This window comes from Triticum aestivum, chromosome 5B, assembly GCF_018294505.1.
Source record: "Triticum aestivum cultivar Chinese Spring chromosome 5B, IWGSC CS RefSeq v2.1, whole genome shotgun sequence".
Taxonomy (NCBI): Eukaryota; Viridiplantae; Streptophyta; class Magnoliopsida; order Poales; family Poaceae; genus Triticum; species Triticum aestivum.
The window spans coordinates 464900884-464921638 of record NC_057807.1 but is presented as its reverse complement, the minus strand read 5'-3'; the positions used below and the strand labels follow the sequence as shown (position 1 = coordinate 464921638).

At 47.7% G+C, this 20755-nt stretch overlaps 1 protein-coding gene across 3 annotated transcripts; it reads right to left on the bottom strand.

Moving 5' to 3' along the window:
• Positions 1-7630: 7630 nt before the first annotated feature.
• On the bottom strand, positions 7631-10841 carry LOC123112505 (uncharacterized). Of its 3 annotated transcripts, XM_044533507.1 has the most exons (5): positions 9846-10841; positions 9738-9763; positions 8419-8519; positions 8179-8302; positions 7631-7970 (listed from the first exon to the last, which is right to left on the bottom strand). In XM_044533507.1, the coding sequence occupies exons 1-3, from the start codon at positions 10583-10585 to the stop codon at positions 8467-8469; spliced, it is 819 nt and encodes a 272-aa protein (XP_044389442.1). In that variant the 5' UTR covers positions 10586-10841; the 3' UTR covers positions 7631-7970; positions 8179-8302; positions 8419-8466. The 3 variants fall into 3 exon arrangements, 1 of the variants encoding a protein (XP_044389442.1); XR_006455530.1 differs by lacking the exon at positions 9738-9763 and having other exon boundaries at positions 9811-10841; XR_006455531.1 differs by lacking the exon at positions 9738-9763.
• Positions 10842-20755: the final 9914 nt, after the last annotated feature.

Here is a 20755-nt window from a genome sequence, read left to right as displayed (position 1 = left end):
CCTGGCCGTGGTGTGATGTCACGCCACGGAATACGTCAGCAGATTGAACTTGTGTAAATGTTATTCTCTCTACGGTGGTATGTGGGACTTGTTTTGCAGAGCCGGACACTATCTTGGTGTTCAAAATCTTCTATGAAGTATTCGGAGGAAGAACCCGCCTTGCAATGCCGAAGACAATATGCGCACCGGACTCGTCATCATTGAAGCTTGGTTCAGGGGCTACTGAGGGAGTCCTGGACTAGGGGGTGTCCGGATAGCCGAACTATCATCTTTGGCCGGACTCCTAGACTATGAAGATACAAGATTGAAGACTCAGTCCCGTGTCCGGATGGGACTTTCCTTGGCATGGAAGGCAAGCTTGGCGATACGGATATGTAGATCTCCTACCATTGTAACCGACTCTGTGTAATCCTAACCCTCTTCAGTGTCTATATAAACCGGAGGGCTTTAGTCCGTAGGACGAACAACAATCATACCATAGGCTAGCTTCTAGGGTTTAGCCTCTCTGATCTCATGGTAGATCTACTCTTGTACTACCCATATCATCAATATTAATCAAGCAGGAGTAGGGTTTTACCTCCATCGAGAGGGCCCGAACCTGGGTAAAAACATCGTGTCCCTTGTCTCCTGTTACCATCCGCCTAGACGCACAGTTCGGGACCCCCTACCCGAGATCCGCCGATTTTGACACCGACAGTCACTCTAGCAACCCATCATCTACTTATTACTTCCCAATGCCTTCCCCTAGGCCCAAACAATGGTGAAGTGTCATGTAGTCGATGTTCACATAACACCACTGGAGGAAAGACAACATATATCTCATCAAAATATCGAACGAATACCAAATTCACATGACTACTTATAACAAGACTTCTCCCATGTCCTCGGGAACAAACGTAACTACTCACAAATCATATTCATGTTCATAATCAGAGGCGTATTGATGTGCATAAAGGATCTGAACATATAATCTTCCACCGAGTAAACCAACTAGCATCAACTACAAGGAGTAATCAACACTACTAGCAACCCACAGGTACCAATCTGAGGTTTTGACACAAAGATCAGATACAAGAGATGAACTAGGGTTTGAGAGGAGATGGTGATGGTGAAGATGTTAATGGAGATTGACCCCCTCCCGATGAGAGGATTGATGGTGATGACGATGGTGATGATTTCCCCCTCCCGGAGGGATGTTTCCCCGGCAGAACAGCTCCGCCGGAGCCCTAGATTGGTTCCCCCAAGGTTCCGCCTCGAGACGACGGCGCTTCGTCCCGAAAGCTTCCTTTTGATTTTTCTAGGGCAAAAGACACCTTATACCAGAAGATGGGTATCGGGGGGCTTCCAGGTGGCCCACGAGGCAGGGGGGCTCCCCAGGGGGGTAGCGAGCGCCCTCCACCCTCGTGGACAGTGGGTGGCCCCCCTCTGGTGCTTTCTTCGCCAATATTTTTAATATATTCCAAAACTGACTTTCGTGGAGTTTCAGGACTTTTGGAGTTGTGCAGAATAGGTCTCTAATATTTGCTCCTTTTCCAACCCAGAATTCCAGCTGCCGGCATTCTCCCTCTTCATGTAAACCTTGTAAAATAAGAGAGAAAAGGCATAAGTATTGTGACATAATGTGTAATAACAGCCCATAATGCAATAAATATTGATATAAAAGCATGATGCAAAATGGACGTATCACACGACGTGATCTTCGTCCAGTTTCTCCATCCAGGCCAAGCGTCCGGCAAGCCTATTCTTGTTGCATGCATCCTTCATGTCTCTGTAGTAGGGGTCGATGATGGCGTCGGCGAGGTGAATTAGTGAGTCCTTCTCCTACTTCTTACCGCCCCAGTTCTTGTATTGAACCTGGATGTCGACAAGATTCTGGCAGGCGATGCCTGAATTCTTGAGCACCGTTACATCACTGGTGGTGTCCGCTGTAGCGAACCTATCTCGGGGCTGTTGACAAACCTGGTGAAACGCTCGGAAGGCCTTGTGGTCAGGCGGTAGTGGTAGACGAGGATGTGATTGCACACGCACATCTGGCGACGTCTACCTTTTGATCATACCGGGCACGAGCGTGGGTGTACTCGAGGTCAAACCTGACCACTTTGTACTTGTCCACAGCAAGCAACAACTCCATGGTGTGGATGGAGTTCTCCATCCAGATCAGGTCTTTGGTGTACACCACCGAGAGTTCTGTGAACCTTCTATGGGTGTCCACTACGACATGCATGGTGAACTGTCGCTCGTCGTTGGCAACCGTTGGGAGCGCCATTCGAGCCGCGTATGATACCCTCTCTTTAATTGTCGTCGGGGTGTGCCTCTTGCAATATTGGGGCGCTACTGAAAGGTTAAAGAGAGACAAGGGTTAAATGACCGCTGTAATAAATGGGGACCGAACGGCCTGCAATCAACACGTCCTGTCACTGCGTTCCCGGCGGAGGATTGCAGTGCACGCTTGAGCATCCCACGCGCATTTCGTTTGGTCATGCGTGGACTTGAAGAGGCGTTAATGTATCGTTGGTGAGACTGTACCCGCGTAACTGCGTAGGTTACCGCGCGCAACCGCGCAAGCTTCCTGCCGACTTGTTCGGTCACACGTCAGCCTAAAGAGGTGCCAATTATGGGCGTTTATTGGCAAAAGCTTTGCAAAAGTAAAGGGTGTGTGGAATGACCTTAAACAATGCACATGTTCGACAATAAGTTCACTCTTGGGTGATGAGGTCAAAGTTACACAGACGGGTAATGGGGACACTCGTGTGCGATAATTCTGCGCTCTACAGGGCACACAGTTGAAGTAACCAACTGTGTACAATAATGTCGAAGATTGCTGTCGAGTCCGCAATACAGATCGTTTGCGATGAGATCAATAGGGGAAACACATGCGAGAATGGTAAATAAAATCAAGTCTAAGGTCCAGATGTTAATCGTCCATTGCATATTAAAGTCAAAATAGTACTACCAATATACGAATCTTATACGATGTCATTTCAATGACTGCATCACAAATGCCAAAAATATCACAAGGTTCAAATTCGAAGATTACAATGCCAATATGTTTCAATAGGGTTCCGTATAGTCTCATGGCAATTTAAAATTTTGGTTCCCAAAACACGTAAAAAATTGCAACTTACTTGTACTGTTTTTTCACATTCAATTTTATTGGAAAATTTTATTTCATAAGTCATGCCAAATCTATTATATACACAATGTCAAGTTTGTTTAACATAACACGACAATTCTTAATTTTTTTTGTATGATGCCAAATTTTCCATGGTAAATTGATAACATCTTTTTTCTATAATATGGCAACTGCAGATAATTATTTGTACTTGATTCATGGAAAAGTTAGTCCATTTTGCTCATCTAAATCATGGGAATTTTGTTATTGTACCTTCTTAGTCACATAACAATTGCAATGTTTCAAACTTTCAATAGTGTTTCATAGTCTCGTGACAATTTCACAATATTTTGTTTTCCAAAACATGTCAATTTTTGTAACTTACTTGTACTGCATTTTTTCACATGGAAAATTAAGAAACATTTGTTCCATATGTCATGGAAAATGAAAAATCATTGCAATTTTGCTATGTGTTCACTTTTTAATATAGTTTTTTTCACGGATCATGACAAATTTGTTGTGTATAGCATGTCCACCATGACATTTTTGTTTGCGTTTTAAGGTACAGTTTGTGTTTGCGACATGACAAATGTTATGATTTTTTTCATACTATCATGTCAATTACAGTTTTTTTGTATGTGTGTTTTATAGACAATCAACAAATTCATGCTATATAGCATGGTTTTTTTGTAATCTTAATGGTTTGTAGGATGGGGTGTTTTTTTAATCTACTTGTTATTTCTTAATAGTAGTTTCAGAAGTGTTTTTTTACACCTAGTTGCCATGCTTTTCTGTTTTTTTAGAGCATATTTTGTGATTTTTAAATGTTTCTACTGGCCCAAAATTGTTAGTATTTTTTTCATGAACGGGCTGGGACTGACCACTATTGTTGGGCCTGGATCGCTGAGCAAGGCCTGGGTAGGGGCCTTGTCAGTCCGGCTTCCTCCCAATGTCTCAAAAAAAATGTCCGGCTTCCTCCCGTGTCGTGTTTGGTTAGTCTGCCCCTCCGCGGCGGCGCCGACGTGATTCCCCTCCCGCCTCGGATTCTTGGATTCAGTTCAAGTTGGAATACGTACGTATTAAGCTCGCCTTGCCGCCTGCACATAAATAGAGCAGCCGACCGGCAAACACACATTTCTATAGAGATATTGGCTCATAGGACTGTGCTAACCACCAGTCGACTGGTGGTTAGTGACAGATCCGCACGATCCTTTCCTTCCATCCGGCGTGCGATATCTGATTTTTCTGGCGATCCCACCACTTCTCCCGCTTCCTTTTTAGTTTCTGACGTGGTAGAAAAAACGTGATAAAAATGTTGTTGATTTTTCTGACGATCCCACCACTTCTCCCGCTTCCTTTTTAGTTTCTGACGTGGTAGAAAAAACGTGATAAAAAAATGTTGTAGGTGGCAGGAGTCGAACTCACTACCTGTTGGTAGATAATCGCTTGTCATATCCACCTGGTCTGTTTTCGACTTGTGGTTACAAGGAAGGTCGATATATATTTATACTGGTACATACACGACTAGAAAACAAGCTAGTTTCCTTTCTTTTTATCAGTTTTTCTTCCCTTTTGTACACAATAATTCGTGCATCATATACCTGATAACTCACGCAACGTTGTAACATTTTGACCCTAGGTAAAAAATTGTTGTAACACACAGCTTATCTGTAAAAGAGTGTGGTAATTATACGTCACTAACCTGATAACTCACTCACAAACACCGTGGTAACTATTGACCCGAAGAAAAAAAAATGTTGTTCTAACACATCCCGATAACTTATCTGTAAAAAGAGTATGGTAATTTATACGCTATAAATCAGATAACTCACACACAAACACTGTGGTAATGTTTTTGACCACAGGAATTTCTTTTGTAACACACCCCAATAACTCTCTATAAAGAGCATGGTAATATATACGACCACGAACCTGATAACTCACTCACAAACACCGCGGTAACTTTGGGCCCAGAGAAAATAAGTTATTTTTTGTGGAAAAAAAGTTATTGTAAAGAGCATGATAATTTATATGTCACGAACCTGATAACTCATGCACAAACACCGTGGTAACTCACGTACAAACACCATGGTAATTCACATGGGATCCAAACCTGCATCGGATAGCAAGGACACGCCTAATGCCAAGACCAACAACCATTACACCAACCTACACTGTTGTTCAATACTTGAAAACAAAATCTTTTAAAACTCTTTCTCATGATTGTCAGATGACAAAAAGAAAGGTATTTTCCTCAAGTTTTTTCCACTGCATAAATGATGATGTACTATACGTGTGAATGTATAAAGGGACTCCTCTGTGACTTTATCAGGATCAGGTACATAAGTTATCAGGTATGCGATGTGTGAGTTACCATGCTATTCACACAAAAGCTATCGAGGGGGTGTGTTTATCTACCCCCTGGTAGCTTATGTACAAATATCGAGGGGATATTTCATCAACCCCCCCCCTCCCCCGGTTGCCAAAGTTATCAAGATAGGATGCATAAGTTATAAGGTCTATGATGTGTGAGTACCATGCTATTCACACAAAAGTTCGTCAACTCCCCCCCCCCCCCCTTTTGGTCGCCAAAGTTACCAGTACAACGGGAAATAAGTTATCGGGTCTGCAATGTGTGAGTTATCATGCTATTCACAAAAGTTATCGGGGGATATTTAATCAACTCCTCAAAGAAGAAAGAAAAAGGAAGCAACATGGAATGGTCAAAAATAGTATGATGTGCATTCTTTTGCACAACAAATAGTCTAGCTGAGCTGGTTAGTGTCTGTTTCACATTAGCTGCTTGGCGTGTGTTCAAATCCCATATTTAGCATCATTTTTTTGACTAAAAAGGGCGTGCCAATAGATCTAGCACCCAAATAAATGACAGGCCCAATCCAGAGAAAAAATCACGGCAGTCAATGCCATAATCTCCGGATTTCCTCCCATTAAATTCGCCATCAAGTTAGCAAGTCGTACATTTTAAACCTTGAACAAAGAACCAGTATACAATACATTCATAGTCTGAGCACTTTTTACAACAACGAAGTCTGTGCGAGTTGGTTACTGGGATGGTGCACCTGCAGGAGGTCGGGGGTTCGAATCCCGTCTTGGCCGCCCTTTCTTTTTCTCGCTCGGAGTCGAGCGCCTGGATGAGTCGCGACCACACGATGGGAATCGTACGTGCCTGTCGCTAAATTCCTGCCGGCAGGAATTTAGCTTTGTCGATATATGTAATATACAACAGAGTACTAACAAACATTGGGATTCCAACTAAGCTCGCGCTTGAGGACAGGAGGTGTCTCTGCATCAACTCACGCCTAAGGACAGAAGTTGTCACTATTCTTCATCCCAGTGGTCTCTTCTGCTGTCCACCACCACCAGGGACGAGTCCCTGCTAGACGCTTTGATCGCTTCAGCGACCATCACACAGACGGGAGCCTTGTGCACCGGGCAATGGCCCTCCGTCATGGGATTGACATGCCCCCCACCCACCCACCCATCCCCAACATTCATTGTTTTTCCGGCCTGACGGTTTTAACAGAAACAAGAAACTCTGCCAGGAAAAAAAGCATGAGCTAATGATTTGACTACAAAACATACATTTTGTACCATCTTAGTAAAAGCCATCCAGCTCCCTTCAGAAAGCTATATAACCGAAACTTATGTGATCTCTGCTTCGGTCCGTTAGATGGTATCTGAAGCTTGAGTCCATGAGGTTCAAAATAGAAGGCAAACAATGCAGGTTTTGGGGGTAGCCTTTTTCTTGTTACCCATTTGATGAACCCTGCATTCTGTTTACTGCTGATTCCCATTCATATAGCTGCCATGTATAAATCTTCTACATAACAGGCTGAAAATGATAGGAAGTAAAATCAGATGGAGTATGAACTCCAGTATCAACATTCTTTGTTGGGTTGAAATGATACCATTTGGTAACATATGAGCATCATAGCTCAAAAGTGCCATTGTCAATCATTTCCCCGAAAGCATGAACTTAATAATGCTTCTATAAATTCAACATATAGAAACCTACACAATATTAAGAACAAAAGTACCTGGCATGACGATGCACTTTCTTGGTTGCAACTTAATAGAGCCCTATTGAAACAGGAACTCCATGTATAGTTACGCCACACAAAAGAAGCTGCCGCCTAAACTATTCGAAGTAAGACGACACAATGATGCTTTGTTTTACTCGATTGTTAACAAAGAACATAAGATTGTTTCCCTTTTAGGACCTTATGTTAAGCGCAACCCTCCACCAGTTGCAGAGTTGGAATAATTTCAAAGAAATTCACTTTGATTATCAAGAAAAAATATGACAGGACAACGTTTGGATAATGAGATTCTCAGCGAAATTGAGGGCCCCAAATATCAAACAGTAAACTCTGTTAACAGGAAATGCAGTCAGTAGTAAGTTCACTTAGTATATATATGGCTGTTGACCTAGATTTTCACCACAAAATGCTTTGAACTGATGCATTCAATTATCAGTAAAACTATGCAGACAGAAGATTAAACTTCAAAGATTAAATAATAGTTTTTTCTGGAAAAGGAGGGGTTCAACAAGAGATCAGTTAAATTGCATAATAAAGACCACCATTTTGACATATCATGTAATTCCATCCTATAGACACAAACCTCCTGACCAGTCTGTATTGCATTCCTAAAACAGTATGCCGTTCCAGCGATCACAGGTGCACGGCTGGGACTTTCCCCGAGCGTTTTGTCTGCAAGAGATGGTCATATTACTTGATCTGTGAATAAACGACATGCCCAGTTGGTATTTAACAACAAAACAACAAAATGCCGTCGAATTCCCATCATGTAGAAGAAGGCACTGCCACCATGAAACCTGCAATGACAAGAGCATGTAAGTTTATTCGGCATGGTACATGTAATCCACATGCCCTAAGTTAGCTAACTACCAAATTCTCAACTAAGAATATATATAATACCGTCACCTTATAATATCACTGCTGCTATTTATAGATCCTAGTTGGTACACAAAGAGTCAAAGATGATCTGAAATGGCTTATGTCAGACGAAAGAGCAGAGGGTACCTTTATTGTGTTTGTAACAGTGAAACTTCGATCTCTACAAAGTTTTTCCCTCTGTTTCGACTACATGTCGTGGCACAAATATTGTTGCTGCCACACAAGCTTCTGAAAATAGTGTGTACAGAACCTGCGGACGAAGTTGCTCCATGAGTAAGTAGAAGCGCTACTTGAGGACAAAAAATACATATAGTACAACCGATTCTTCTATCTATATGTAACCATGCGTCATTAATCTCAATATACCTCAGTTTCCGCCGAAGTCAAGATCTATTGTGGATCAATCAAGCAGCTTCAGTGTTGAATAACCATGGAAGATGATTCAGGTCTCAATGAGATATAATCAACTGTAGTGTGGTCAACAACAAGAGGAACATTTAAACATTCAATTTGCCCATTGCAGGTGCTCCAATAAATGCAATAAGCAAAATTCAAATAAAGCAACATCTCTAGGACTGTCTTTTGAAAAACATAAAGGGAAGATCAGGTAAACTTTTCAATAGTCACTATACCTTTTACGAAGAATCAATCGGCTGTCATATTTTTCTGACGGACTACGACTATCATATTCAGCAACCAGAATGAAACAATATATATCATAGAAAAAGCAACCTACTAAGTGCAGGTCAAAAGAAAAAGAGAGATATGAGTGGTCAAACTCTCCTGGAAGCAAAGAGAACTTGTCTTACAAACTCAAGGCACATAGCAGCATACCCAAATTTCTAGCTAGTTGTACTTGCAGGTAGTGAAAATTAAGCAGACAATGTTAGGAGACTTGAAAGAAGGCTTTGGCCAGCCTGTGGTCCGTACATTATATGATCGTGTGCAGGTTCGTATTTTACTGTTTAAATCCTTGAGGGTTTCCTCATCTTGTTTCGAAATAGCTCCCTACTAAGACTTCTTCTATACATAGTAGTTGCTTGAGAACAATAGCTAGCAGAGAAACAACTCGGGGAAAATAAGCATACTATAATTAGAACAAGCTTCTCTGGTTACAGGCTGCACATTCAAAAAGCAAGATAAACTTACGATTTCCCGAGTTGTTTCTCTGCTAGTTTTTTTTCCTTAATGGCAGGAACTCCGTGCTGATGGCTTTTTTTAGGGCTTTGGCATTCTCACTCCAGAGAGCTACCATAGTTATATTACACCACAAAATAGGCCATCTTCACTATACAAGAAAGCAAATAGTATCTCACTCCAGTTGTGCAACTGTCAAATAGTCTATCTCCGTTAACTACTTTCCTGCTTGGTACCCACACTAAACAAAGCCTTTCCATTTTGCCAGTTTATTGTCGTGTTATTCATCCATAGAGCAATGTGATGCCGATACGGTAATAACTATTCATTATATACTATTGCTCGCTAGATTATTTTCAGTTCAGCAGGTGTCATTCTCAAATTTCATATTCCATGGCAAACCATTAAATTTCAGTAAACTCAAAGAAGTCTAATTGATATCAATGCTGTTATTATTGTAGAACGAGTAAATGGGAGTAAACTCTAAAAGACAAACCAGAGCAGCTTCATGGGCAAATATTCATATTTATATTTTTGTGTTTTCTCACCAAGAAAATCATGGAGCAGGAAGGACCTAAAAGAAGGTTAACACCATTAAGTGGAAAAGCAGAAAAAACATACGCAGCAATCTTGTAGAGACAAATAAGTAGAAGTACATTGGTGATCCGGAACGCCGGTGAGGCTTGGTGAGGGAATCCTCGTTGCAGCCACGGTGGCAGGCCGCTAGTGGGTGGACCTCGGTGCAGCCATGGTCCACTCCTCCCCGTCCTTGTCCGAATAGTTGTAGGTGAATGTCGCCATGGCTTGTAGGAACTGTATAGTTTGAGAGGGAGAATACAGGTGTGTAGGCATTGGATTTTTTTCTCGTTAAGCAAGGGATGATCGCAACAGGGGATGTAGGAGAGGTGTTCAGATCAGAGGAGATGGGCGTGGCGATCCGTGACAGGGCGGCGGCGAGACTGGCAGCGGCCGCGCCCTCGCTGCGCGCTGGATCAGAGAAGTCATGCGCGATGGGGCAGGCGCTGACGAGCACGGGGCCCTGGGTCGAGGAGATCGAGTCGGCCAGCCCAGCATCGCGTGCAATCGCCAAGCAGGCAACCACCAGGGGCCCCGATCCCCTCGCCCACTCGCTCGATCCCGAGCGCCTCCAGCCGCGAGGGAGGAGAGCTCCCTCGATCCCCAACGCATCCGCGCACCCGCGCACCAAGGGCGAGGACCGCCGTGCCACCGCCAGCGCCCGCGGCGAGCGCGCGCTTTTGGAGGAGGTGGAGGACGAAGGCGGCCCTGGTGCACAGCGTACCCACCCTGCCTTCTTGCCTTCCCGTCCTCTGCTGCTCCACCTCAACGTGCGGCAGAAGCCGCCTGCGCCGCACACGCCCCGGCGAGCGTCGTCCATCCTCCCGCGCGAGGCACGACGGCCGGTCAATCACCGCCACCGCCCGGCCTTGCGCGCCGTCTCCGCCGCACACGCCACCACCACTGCCCCGCTTCGCCGCGCCGTCCTCCATCCTCCCGGCGAGCTCCCTCCGTGCTCCCGCCCGAGGCACGGCGGCGGCCGTCGCCGGCGCACGACGGAATGGGCGAAGCCGCCGTCGCTGTCGCAGGAGAAATGGATAAGACGACGGGAGGACAGCGGGTGGAATTCAAATGAGTACAGGGTTTGTTTTGCAAAATTGAAATGTTATATAGAGACCCACTAAAACCAGGACTGCGGGTTAATTTCTTATAAACCGAGGAGCTTTAATGCAAAATCGCGCACGAAGACGTACGACAGAAACCCAATTCTCTTTATTATTAACTAGTAATAGTAACTAGTAACTAGTAATAGTAAATAGTAAATATGCCCGTGCGTTGCACCGGGAGAAAGAACTTAACATGTCATTCATCATGTTAGAAGCTACCTGGTCGAGCAAAGTAGGATTTTTAGAGAGGGAAGCGCAAGACGTATATGATTAACCTAAGGCTGCGAAACATGTAATCAATGGATCCTGTGCCATGTGAAGATGTATCATACGAAGGGCAACCACATTTCCTCATACAAAAACAATAAATCCACGTCGGCTCGTTGATAAAGCCGTACAGGGAGCCGACGAGAAAAATAGAGGGGGCCAAGATGTCGCCGACCTGCTCAACACAAGCCGCCGTCCTACTACACATGTGCAGATCCAATGCCAATCATTGCCATCCGCAACCATACATTGTCACTCTTATGCGCGTCGTTCCAAAGAAAGAGACCGAGAAAGAGAGGAAAGGGTACAACCCCCCTCAAAAACGTATAAAAGAGCATAAGAGTTTCCTACACTCCTACATCCATCCCTCGTCAGAATTTCCTATTTGCTTGCATCGGCAGCAGTCAGTGAATGATAGGTGTTGTCTATGCTGAGTTGTGTTGTGTCTATCACACCACACACAGCTGCTACCAAGCACGTTTTTGGCACCAGTCATCGCGATGCAACCACACATGCTGCCATGACCGAACAACCGACAACCGAGCACACGCGCTGCCTTAGATCGAGCCTGAATGTAGTCGGTGCTAGGACACATAGCATCCAGCCAAGGTTTTGTGTTTCGTTTGTAAATTTGCCGCCCTTGAATGAAATGGTTGAACTTTGAAATTTTGGATTTTTTTAGAAATCTCGGACAAAAAGGACAATCCAAAATTTAATTTATTTGGACGAAACATGAACAAAAAATGACTGAAATTGCACAATTTTTTGAATCCTCCAGCAATGGAATAAAGCAGAGTTAAACTGAACAACACCGATCCCTTGATTGATATACACCCATGAATAGCTAAGAACAATTCGATTTAGCGGACTACCATAAATCCCATAATTCAATCAGCAAGATTACCATAGTACTTAGCACTCATCTTTGTATGATTAGTACTGCATCAATCATGCTGCCAAGCACACACATCTGCACCGGTCCCTTTCGAGTCACCCGGCACGTCTGAATCCAGCAGCTTTCAGTCGGTACAGTTGATTAAAAAAAGCAACATGCACCGCCCACTGCGTATCCCTTATCCACAACAACACATTGCCATTCCCCATCACAGACACTCCGCCTCCATCTTCCTCCTCGTCCTGCCTCACCCACCCAACGCTGCTCATCCTCCTCTTCTCCATCCATCTCACCAACCAAGCGTTGCTCACCTCTTCGTGCTGCCTCCCTGTCTCCTCCACCCGCACCTAGAGTGGAGCTCCTCTCTGTCACGAGCCACCCCAGCTGCCGCCGCCCCTCTCCTCCTCTCTCTCAACTTTTTCCTTATCCTCTCGAGAGAAGGGAGTCGCCAAAGAACAACGCGCAGCAGTCCGGCTACCTTGGAGCTCGCCCCGCCGCCGGGCCGGCCACCTCTTTGTAAGACAATAAGTTTTGGGGAACCAGCACAACCCTCTAGGGGTGGCTTATCTCATTATATATAATGGTTGTGTTACAATATGTACCATATACGTACATAGGTACAGAAGCTATACATAGTCTAACACCCTCCCTCAATCTTAGCCACTTTCTAAAGAACTGAGAAGGGTAAGATTGCGCCTACAAGCCTCAAACTGTGGCAGCGGTAAAGGCTTAGTGAAGATGTCTGCAAGTTGATCCTTAGATGAGATAAACTTGATCTGGAGTTGCTTCTGTGATACACGTTCCCGTACAAAGTGATAGTCAACTTCAATGTGTTTCATTCGGGCATGAAATACTGGATTTGCAGAAAGGTATGTAGCACCGATGTTATCACACCAAAGAATAGGAGGCTGTGGTTGAGACAAACCCAACTCCTGAAGCAAAGACTGCACCCAAATAATCTCTGCAGTAGCATTAGCCACAGCCTTGTACTCAGCTTCAGTACTGCTACGTGACACAGTAGCCTGTTTCCGAGCACTCCAGGCGATCAAATTAGAGCCAAAGAATACTGCATAACCCCCCGTGGATCGCCTGTCATCTGGGCTACCAGCCCAATCTGCATCAGAGAAGGCCGAAAGGACCCGAGAGGAAGTCGGCCGAATATGCATACCAAATGTCAGGGTGAACTGAACATAACGAAGAATGCGTTTAACAGCAGCCCAATGAGTATCTCTGGGAGCCTGAAGATACTGACAAACCCTGTTAACAGCATAAGAGATATCTGGTCTCGTGATCGTCAAGTACTGAAGTCCACCAACAATGCTCCTGTACTCTGTGGCATCCGCAGGAGACAAAAGCTCACCATCAACAGCTGTTATCTTGTCGGTAGACGACATGGGTGTGGTGGTCGGTTTGCACTTCAGCATGCCAGCTCTCTGTAACAACTCCAAGGAGTACTTCTTCTGCGTAAGGACAAGACCAGTAGCACGAGAAGTGACCTCAACTCCAAGAAAGTAGTGAAGCTTCCCAAGATCTTTGACCGCAAAATCAGCACCAAGAGAGCAGACAAGAGCATCAGCAGCATACTGAGAAGAGCTGACAAGGATAATATCATCGACATATACCAAAAGATACATAGTGACTTCTGGCTTCTGTAGAAGAAATAACGAAGTGTCAGCAGTAGACGGCACAAACCCATGAGCACGAAGGGCAGAGGCAAGGCGGGCATGCCAGGCACGAGGAGCTTGCTTCAAACCATATAGTGCTTTGGAAAGACGACAGATATAGTCAGGACGATCAGGATCAGAGAAACCAGGCGGCTGTTTCATATAAACCTCTTCCTCCAAAAATCCATGTAGAAAAGCATTCTGCACATCAAGTTGACGAAGTGACCAACCACGAGAAACAGCAATGGAGAGAAGAAGCCGAATAGTGGTAGGCTTGACGACAGGACTGAAGGTGTCCTCATAGTCAAGACCATGACGCTGCCGAAAACCGCGAGCAACAAGTCGCGCTTTGTAACGCTCAATAGATCCATCCGAATGCTTCTTCACTTTGAATACCCATTTTGAGTCAATAACATTTACCCGTGGTGGTGGAGGAACGAGAGTCCATGTCTTGTTACGAAGAAGAGCATGAAACTCCTGCTCCATAGCCTCTCGCCAATGTGGAATGCGCAGGGCAGCCTGATATGAGCGAGGCTCAGAAGATGGATCCGCAACAGCAGCAGCCAAACAAGCAGCCAACCAAGCAACCGTACCATCCTTACGTTCCTTAGGTTTGAAAATGCCACTGCGACTGCGTGTATGTGGTCGGGACACAGGAACCACCGAGGTCGACGGAGCAGCCTGCAACGGGCTGGAGGACGGCGACGTTGACGAGTCAGCCGGTGACGAGGAGCCAGTCACGGTAGCCTCGGACTCGGTTGGCGAAGAAGGCCGACCCACCGGCGAAACCGGCAGAGCAGACGAAGCAGCTGGCGACTCCGGCATCACAGACCGGGCCGATGGCGAGCTCGGCATAGTGGGCCGTGGCGCGGCCGGTGTCGCGGGCCGATCCGCTGATGAAGGCGACGTGAGGACCCGAGCCGCGGGCGAAGACGGCGTGACGGGCCGAGCCGCAGGCGAAGACGGCGTGACGGGCCGAGCCGCGGGCGACTCGGCGGCCGCTGGCGAAACGGACCGAGCAGTGGAGATGCTCGGCGCGACGGGCTCGTCGGGTGACCATGCATGGGCACGCGAATCGATGCCATGCAACATAGGGCGATCGACGTGCCCACCAGAAGACGACGATGATGATGGTGAATCCTCCAACAGCTCCAAACGAGCTCCACGTCCGGTTCCTGCACCATGGTTAGGTAACAGCAAAGGAGAGTATGCAACATCATCAAATTGGTCAGAAGCAACAGAGGATGAATGCAGGGATGGTGGTTCGACAGTGGACACAGGAAGGTTGGCAAAGGGAAAAACATGCTCATCAAACACGACGTCCCGAGATATATAGACACGATTAGTGGGAACATGAAGACATTTGTAACCTTTATGAAGAGAGCTATAGCCAAGAAAAACACACTTCTTAGAACGAAACTCAAGCTTGCGCTTGTTATATGGACGAAGATGCGGCCAGCAAGCACACCCAAATACCTTGAGAAAGGTATAATCAGGTTGTTCATTAAGGAGAACCTCAATGGGAGTCTTCATGTTTAAAACACGAGTAGGAGTACGGTTGATGAGAAAGCATGCAGTGGTGAAAGCATCACTCCAAAACCGAAACGGAACAGATGCATGGGCCAAAAGAGTAAGACCAGCTTCAACAATATGACGATGCTTACGTTCGACTGAACCATTCTGCTGATGTGTATGTGGACATGCTAAACGATGAGCTATCCCAAGCGACTGAAAGAAAGAGTTGAGGTTGCGATACTCGCCCCCCCCCCCAGTCTGACTGGACATGAACAATTTTGTGCTTGAGAAGACGTTCAACATGTTTTTGAAACTGAACAAAAATATCAAACACATCAGATTTGCGTTTAATAAGGTAAAGCCAGGTAAAGCGACTATAAGCATCAACGAAACTGATATAGTAATTATGACCACTGACAGAAGTCTGAGCAGGACCCCATACATCTGAAAACACAAGTTCTAAAGGATGTTTCACCTCACGACTGGACTCCGAAAAAGGAAGTTGATGACTCTTCCCCTGCTGACAAGCATCACACACTGCTACATCTTTATGACTAGACAAACTAGGAAGCTCATGACGACGCAAAATATGACGGACAATAGGTGTGGCCGGGTGACCAAGACGAGCATGCCACTGTGACGGAGAGACCCGAACTCCACTGAAAACACGAGCGACACCAGGATGCTCCAGACGGTAGAGGCCCTGGCACAACCGCCCACTAAGAAGAATGTCCCTCGTGCCCCGATCCTTAATAAAAAGATCAAAAGGGTGAAATTCACAAAGCACATTATTATCACGTGTGAGTTTAGGAACTGAAAGAAGATTACGGGTCACAGATGGAACTCGAAGAACATTGCGAAGCTGAAGACTCCTATTGGCATGTCTAGTGAGAAGAGATGCTTGACCAATATGAGAGATGTGCATACCTGCTCCATTGGCGGTGTGGATCTTGTCGGAGCCATGATAGGGTTCACGAGTGTGAAGCTTCCCCATCTCGCTGGTTAGATGCTCTGTCGCCCCAGAGTCCATGTACCAGTGTGGATCAATGGAGTAGGACTGAGTGTGTCCCTGTTGCTTCTGCGGCGCGGGACGATCAGCCATGGCGACCTGACGGGCATTGTTGCGTGTATCTTTGCCGTCATTGCCAAGACCAAGGAAGCTTCGCTGGAAGCGCTTATGACACTTGGAGGCCCAGTGCCCATCGCGGCCACAAAGCTGACACACACGTGGACCGCCAGCCCCCGGTAAGGTCGCAGTAGGTGGGGGGGCCGAGGCGGGCGACGGTGGCAGCCCCAAGGGAGACCGGGGTGATGAAGAAGAGCGGCCACCCTTGGTGGCGGCGTTGGCCGAGAGGGAGCCAGTGCCCCTGGTGCGGCGAGTCTCGACCCGTTGCTCAGTGAGAAGGAGCCGAGAGAAAACCTCGTGTGCCAGCATGGGTGTCGAGTTGCCCCGCTCGTTGATGATCTCGACTAAGGCATCATACTCCTCATCAAGACCATTGACAATAAACGAGTTGAACTCGGAGTCGGTGAGGGGCTGTCCAATGGAGGCCAATGTGTCGGCGAGGCCCTTGACCTTGTTGTAGAACTCAGTGGCAGTGGAGTCAAGCTTCTGACACTCTCCAAGCTGACGACGGAGTGCAGAGACACGAGCCTGGGACTGCGCTGCAAAGGTGCGCTCAAGGATGGTCCAGGCCTCATGAGATGTCTTCGCGAAGACAACAAGGCCGGCAACTGCCGGCGAGAGCGACCCCTGGATGGAGGAGAGGTTCGCCTGGTCCTGCCCCGTCCAGACGCGATGGGCCGGATTGTAGACCGGACCGTGCATGCTGTCTACCAGCGCGGGTGGGCAGGGAAGCGATCCGTCGACGTAGCCTAGCAGGTAGTGACTCCCCAAGAGCGGGAGAACCTGCGCACGCCAGAAGATGTAGTTGTCGGCGGAGAGCTTGATGGTGATGAGATGACCGAAGTGAAACGGCGGCGGCGAAGACAATCCCATCGAGGAGGCTGCCTGGGGTGCAAACACCATGGAGGCAGCCGGAGGCACCGAAGCCGATGCGGGAGGAGGCGGGACCGCAGCCAGGGCGGGCGCCGCAAAGCTCGCGGCCGGTGCGGACACCGCAAGGCCCGCGGCCGGGGCGGACGCCGCCAACCCCGCCAGCGGGGCAGTGTGATCCGCTTGCGGCAGGAGCGGCGGGACGATGCCTGCGGAGTCCGCAGCGGACGGCGGCGCCGCAATGTGGACCACGAGGTCACGCCCAAGCGAGGGCGCCGACGGCGTGGAGAAGACGGAGCCGATGCTCCTTGTCCCGATCGGAGCCGGAACAGAGACGACATCGAGCGGGAGGTTGAGCAGAGCCGCAAGAGAGGCCGGGAGGAAGCCCGCAGCAGTGGAACCGGTGGTGGCGGCGCTCGACATGGCGGCGGCGCGATCGGTGGCGCGGCGGCGGTGGTGAAGGCGGCGGCGGCTGCGGCGGCGGTGCGGGTATTAGGGTTTAGAAGCGGAAGCGATCGTAACCTAGCGTGATACCATGTAAGACAATAAGTTTTGGGGAACCAACACAACCCTCTAGGGGTGGCTTATCTCATTATATATAATGGTTGTGTTACAATATGTACCATATACGTACATAGGTACAGAAGCTATACATAGTCTAACACTCTTCGTCGGCCTCGTGCTCCTCCGCGTCGATCCGAACAACCAGGCAGCACCCCCGCTGCCTTGGAGCTCTGACCGCCTCCGGCTGGCCACCTCTCGGTCGGCCTCGTGCTCCTCCACCTCGATCTGTCCGCCCCGTCGCCGGATCCACGCCGGAGCAGCCGGATCTGCCGCCCCGTGCATGTCCTGCCGTCGGGAGGAGGACGCTCGAGAGGAGCGCCCGTTCGTCCAGGACATGGGCCACGCAGCTTGCTCCACCCCTGCCACAGGTCTTCAAACAACCTCACTCTCTTTCTATCAACTCTCTCATCCTCCATGCTGTAGCCAAATCAAATCCATGTCGGGCACTCCATTGCTTGGCGGCGGACAGGTCACAATCCGGCAGCGAGCTCGCGGAGGCATGGAGGTCCGACGGCCATGGCTTCCTGCGAAGGAGAGAGAGGGAGGTGACAGAAAGAACCGGAGTGAGGGGAGGGAACAAGAAGAGGAGGGCAAGGCGGCGCGTTGGTACGGCGGCGCTGCTCCGGTGGCCGGCCGGCGCGGGGCAGCGGGGAGGCACAAGCGCGAGGCCGCACGTTGAGGCGCTGCGTGAGGTCGGCTGCGGTGGCACTGGACGCCGGCGTGAGGAGCAGGCCGAGGTGCTTGGGACCTGCTGGTCCGGATCGAGCGAGGGGGCTCGGGGAGGAGCAGAGCACGGGGCGGCAGCGTACGGGCCAGATCGGGAGGCAGTTTTTTTTCTTTTCTCTCGCTCATATCGGTTCGGTTGACTTAAGTTGAGCACTGCGGGTTGAATACATATAAATGAGAAGGACGTTTTTGTAAGATTGATGATGACGTACGACAGAAACCCAATTCTCTTTATTATTAAAAACTATACTCCCTCCGTTCCTAAATATTTGTCTTTCTAGGAATTTCAAATGGTTAGGATGTATCTCTCCCTAATAATAAAGCACGGATTGGGTCTCCAGGTTCACCGTCGCGGCGTTTTTGCAAACAAGTCCCTCATCTTTTATGAAATCAACCCGCACTCCATATGGGCATTATCAACCGGGAAGAGGAAAAAAACACGTCGTCGTCCGTCTCGCACACGAAGGAGCAATCTGTCTCCAACACGAACACGAGTGCGAACTAAAAAAGTCTATCTGTCGCTGATTTTCCCCTCATCCCTGTCTCTTCTGATCTCTCTCGGCTTGCTCGCCGGCACGGATGGAGGCGGAGGTCGCTGGTGTAGGCGCATGGGGAGGTGAGGAGGAGGCGAGAGGGCACGGCAGCGGCCTGGGAACGACGGCTCCAGCGCGGGGCGGACGGAGCAGCTCCGGCGGTGGCGGGGTACGAGGCGAGGACGAGGAAGCAGAGGGGAGGCGTCGCGGTGGAGGAGAGTCGACGGGGCAGCGCTCGCCGGAGTCGGGGCCGAAAGGGACGGGTCGAGGGGCTCCTCCCCTGGCGACGGAGCTGACGAGGTGATGGCGCCGGGTAGACGAGGAGGCAGGCGAGGAGGTCCTGGCCCGGTGGCGAGCTTGAGGGGATCGGGCGCGGGCGCTCCTCTCGTGTGCGATGCGTGTGTGTGAGTGGCGGCGCTAGCAGGGGAACGAGGGAGAGGGGGGTCGAGCGAGTGGGTGGATAAGAGGAGATCGGGCAGGCCTCTTGGGCCGGCTAGGTCAGGCCGCAGGTAGGCCTTAAGCGGGCTTCGGCTATGCACTGCTCCCCTCTCTCTTGATATACTCCTTACAGAAAAAAAATAGAGAGAGACCAAAAGAATCAAGAGAAGAGGCCATAGAGAAGAATACAATGGTGGGATATTTTTGTAAGGCTTTATGGAATGTTTCCAACCCAACAAGAGTGGTTCCAGCAAAATAGGCGAAGTTAAACCCAAAATTATTTAACTTGTGCCAAAGGAGTTTGAATGGAGTCTAGGATTTAGGAGTGTCCAAAAATGTCAAGACTTTAGGAGGAGCCTCGATAAATGGAGAAAGAAATATGGAGAAAGTTTGGAGAACAAACATGAAGTTTGTTACAACATTTTTACCACATGAGTGTGAATTTTGAAAAAATAATTGCCGGGGTAGATTGAAATATTATAGTATGTCTTTTAAAAAATGTTTCTTGAAATTCAGAATAATTCTTTGAATTATCAGTTTTTTTGACAACCAAGATATTTTTTCAAAAATGTGAACATTGCTTCAGTTTTTGAATAAATTTGAAAAAGGGTACATTTTCTTGCATTTGCAAATAAATTTTAAAAATCATGAGATGAGATGTGAACAAATGTGGTCAACCATTGGAGAATATGATTTTTTTTCCCGTTGCAACGCACGGGCGCTTTTGCTAGTATAGACATATTTTAGAATATAGATTCACTCATTTTGCTCTGTATGTAGTCACTTGTTAAAATCTCTAGAAAGACAAGTATTTAGGAACGGAGGGAGTAGTAAACATGCCCGTGCGTTGCAACGGGAGAAAAAAAACTAAATAATACTCCTACCAATAATAATTGCCTAAAACACAAATGTGATGATTTGATTAGCAACCCGCATCAATTATTCCCAACATGAAAAATAATTATACTTTAAGCCAAAGCATCTTTGCAAATGGGTAAGAAATGTATGCATTATCTGGTTTGCAATCTCCATAGTTTTATTCCAACTTCCACTATTACAGGTGCTATGCATCCATAAAGGTGCAGCGCTGCACGCAGCGGCAGCTGCACGCAGCGCATCGACGGCTGGCACAGCGTCACGATTAGTAGCTACCATATGTGCTACTTGAAGTATAGAGGCCCGCTAGCGTGTGATATGTGCGTATTTTTGCGTGTTTGAAGTACCATGCACTGACAGGAAAGCTGACACACGGCTGCAGAGCGCTGTACGTGTGCAGGGCGTGAGGA

Excerpts from the sequence above, each read along its gene's own strand:
- LOC123112505 (XM_044533507.1), bottom strand. The coding sequence starts at position 10,585 with ATGGACGACGCTCGCCGGGGCGTGTGCGGCGCAGGCGGCTTCTGCCGC. Across the intron at positions 9,764-9,845 it reads CGGCGTTCCGGATCACCAAT|GTCCTTCCTGCTCCATGATT; the intron begins GTACTTCTACTT and ends ACCTTCTTTTAG. Across the intron at positions 8,520-9,737 it reads CCTGCTCCATGATTTTCTTG|TTGATTATATCTCATTGAGA; the intron begins GTGAGAAAACAC and ends ACCACACTACAG.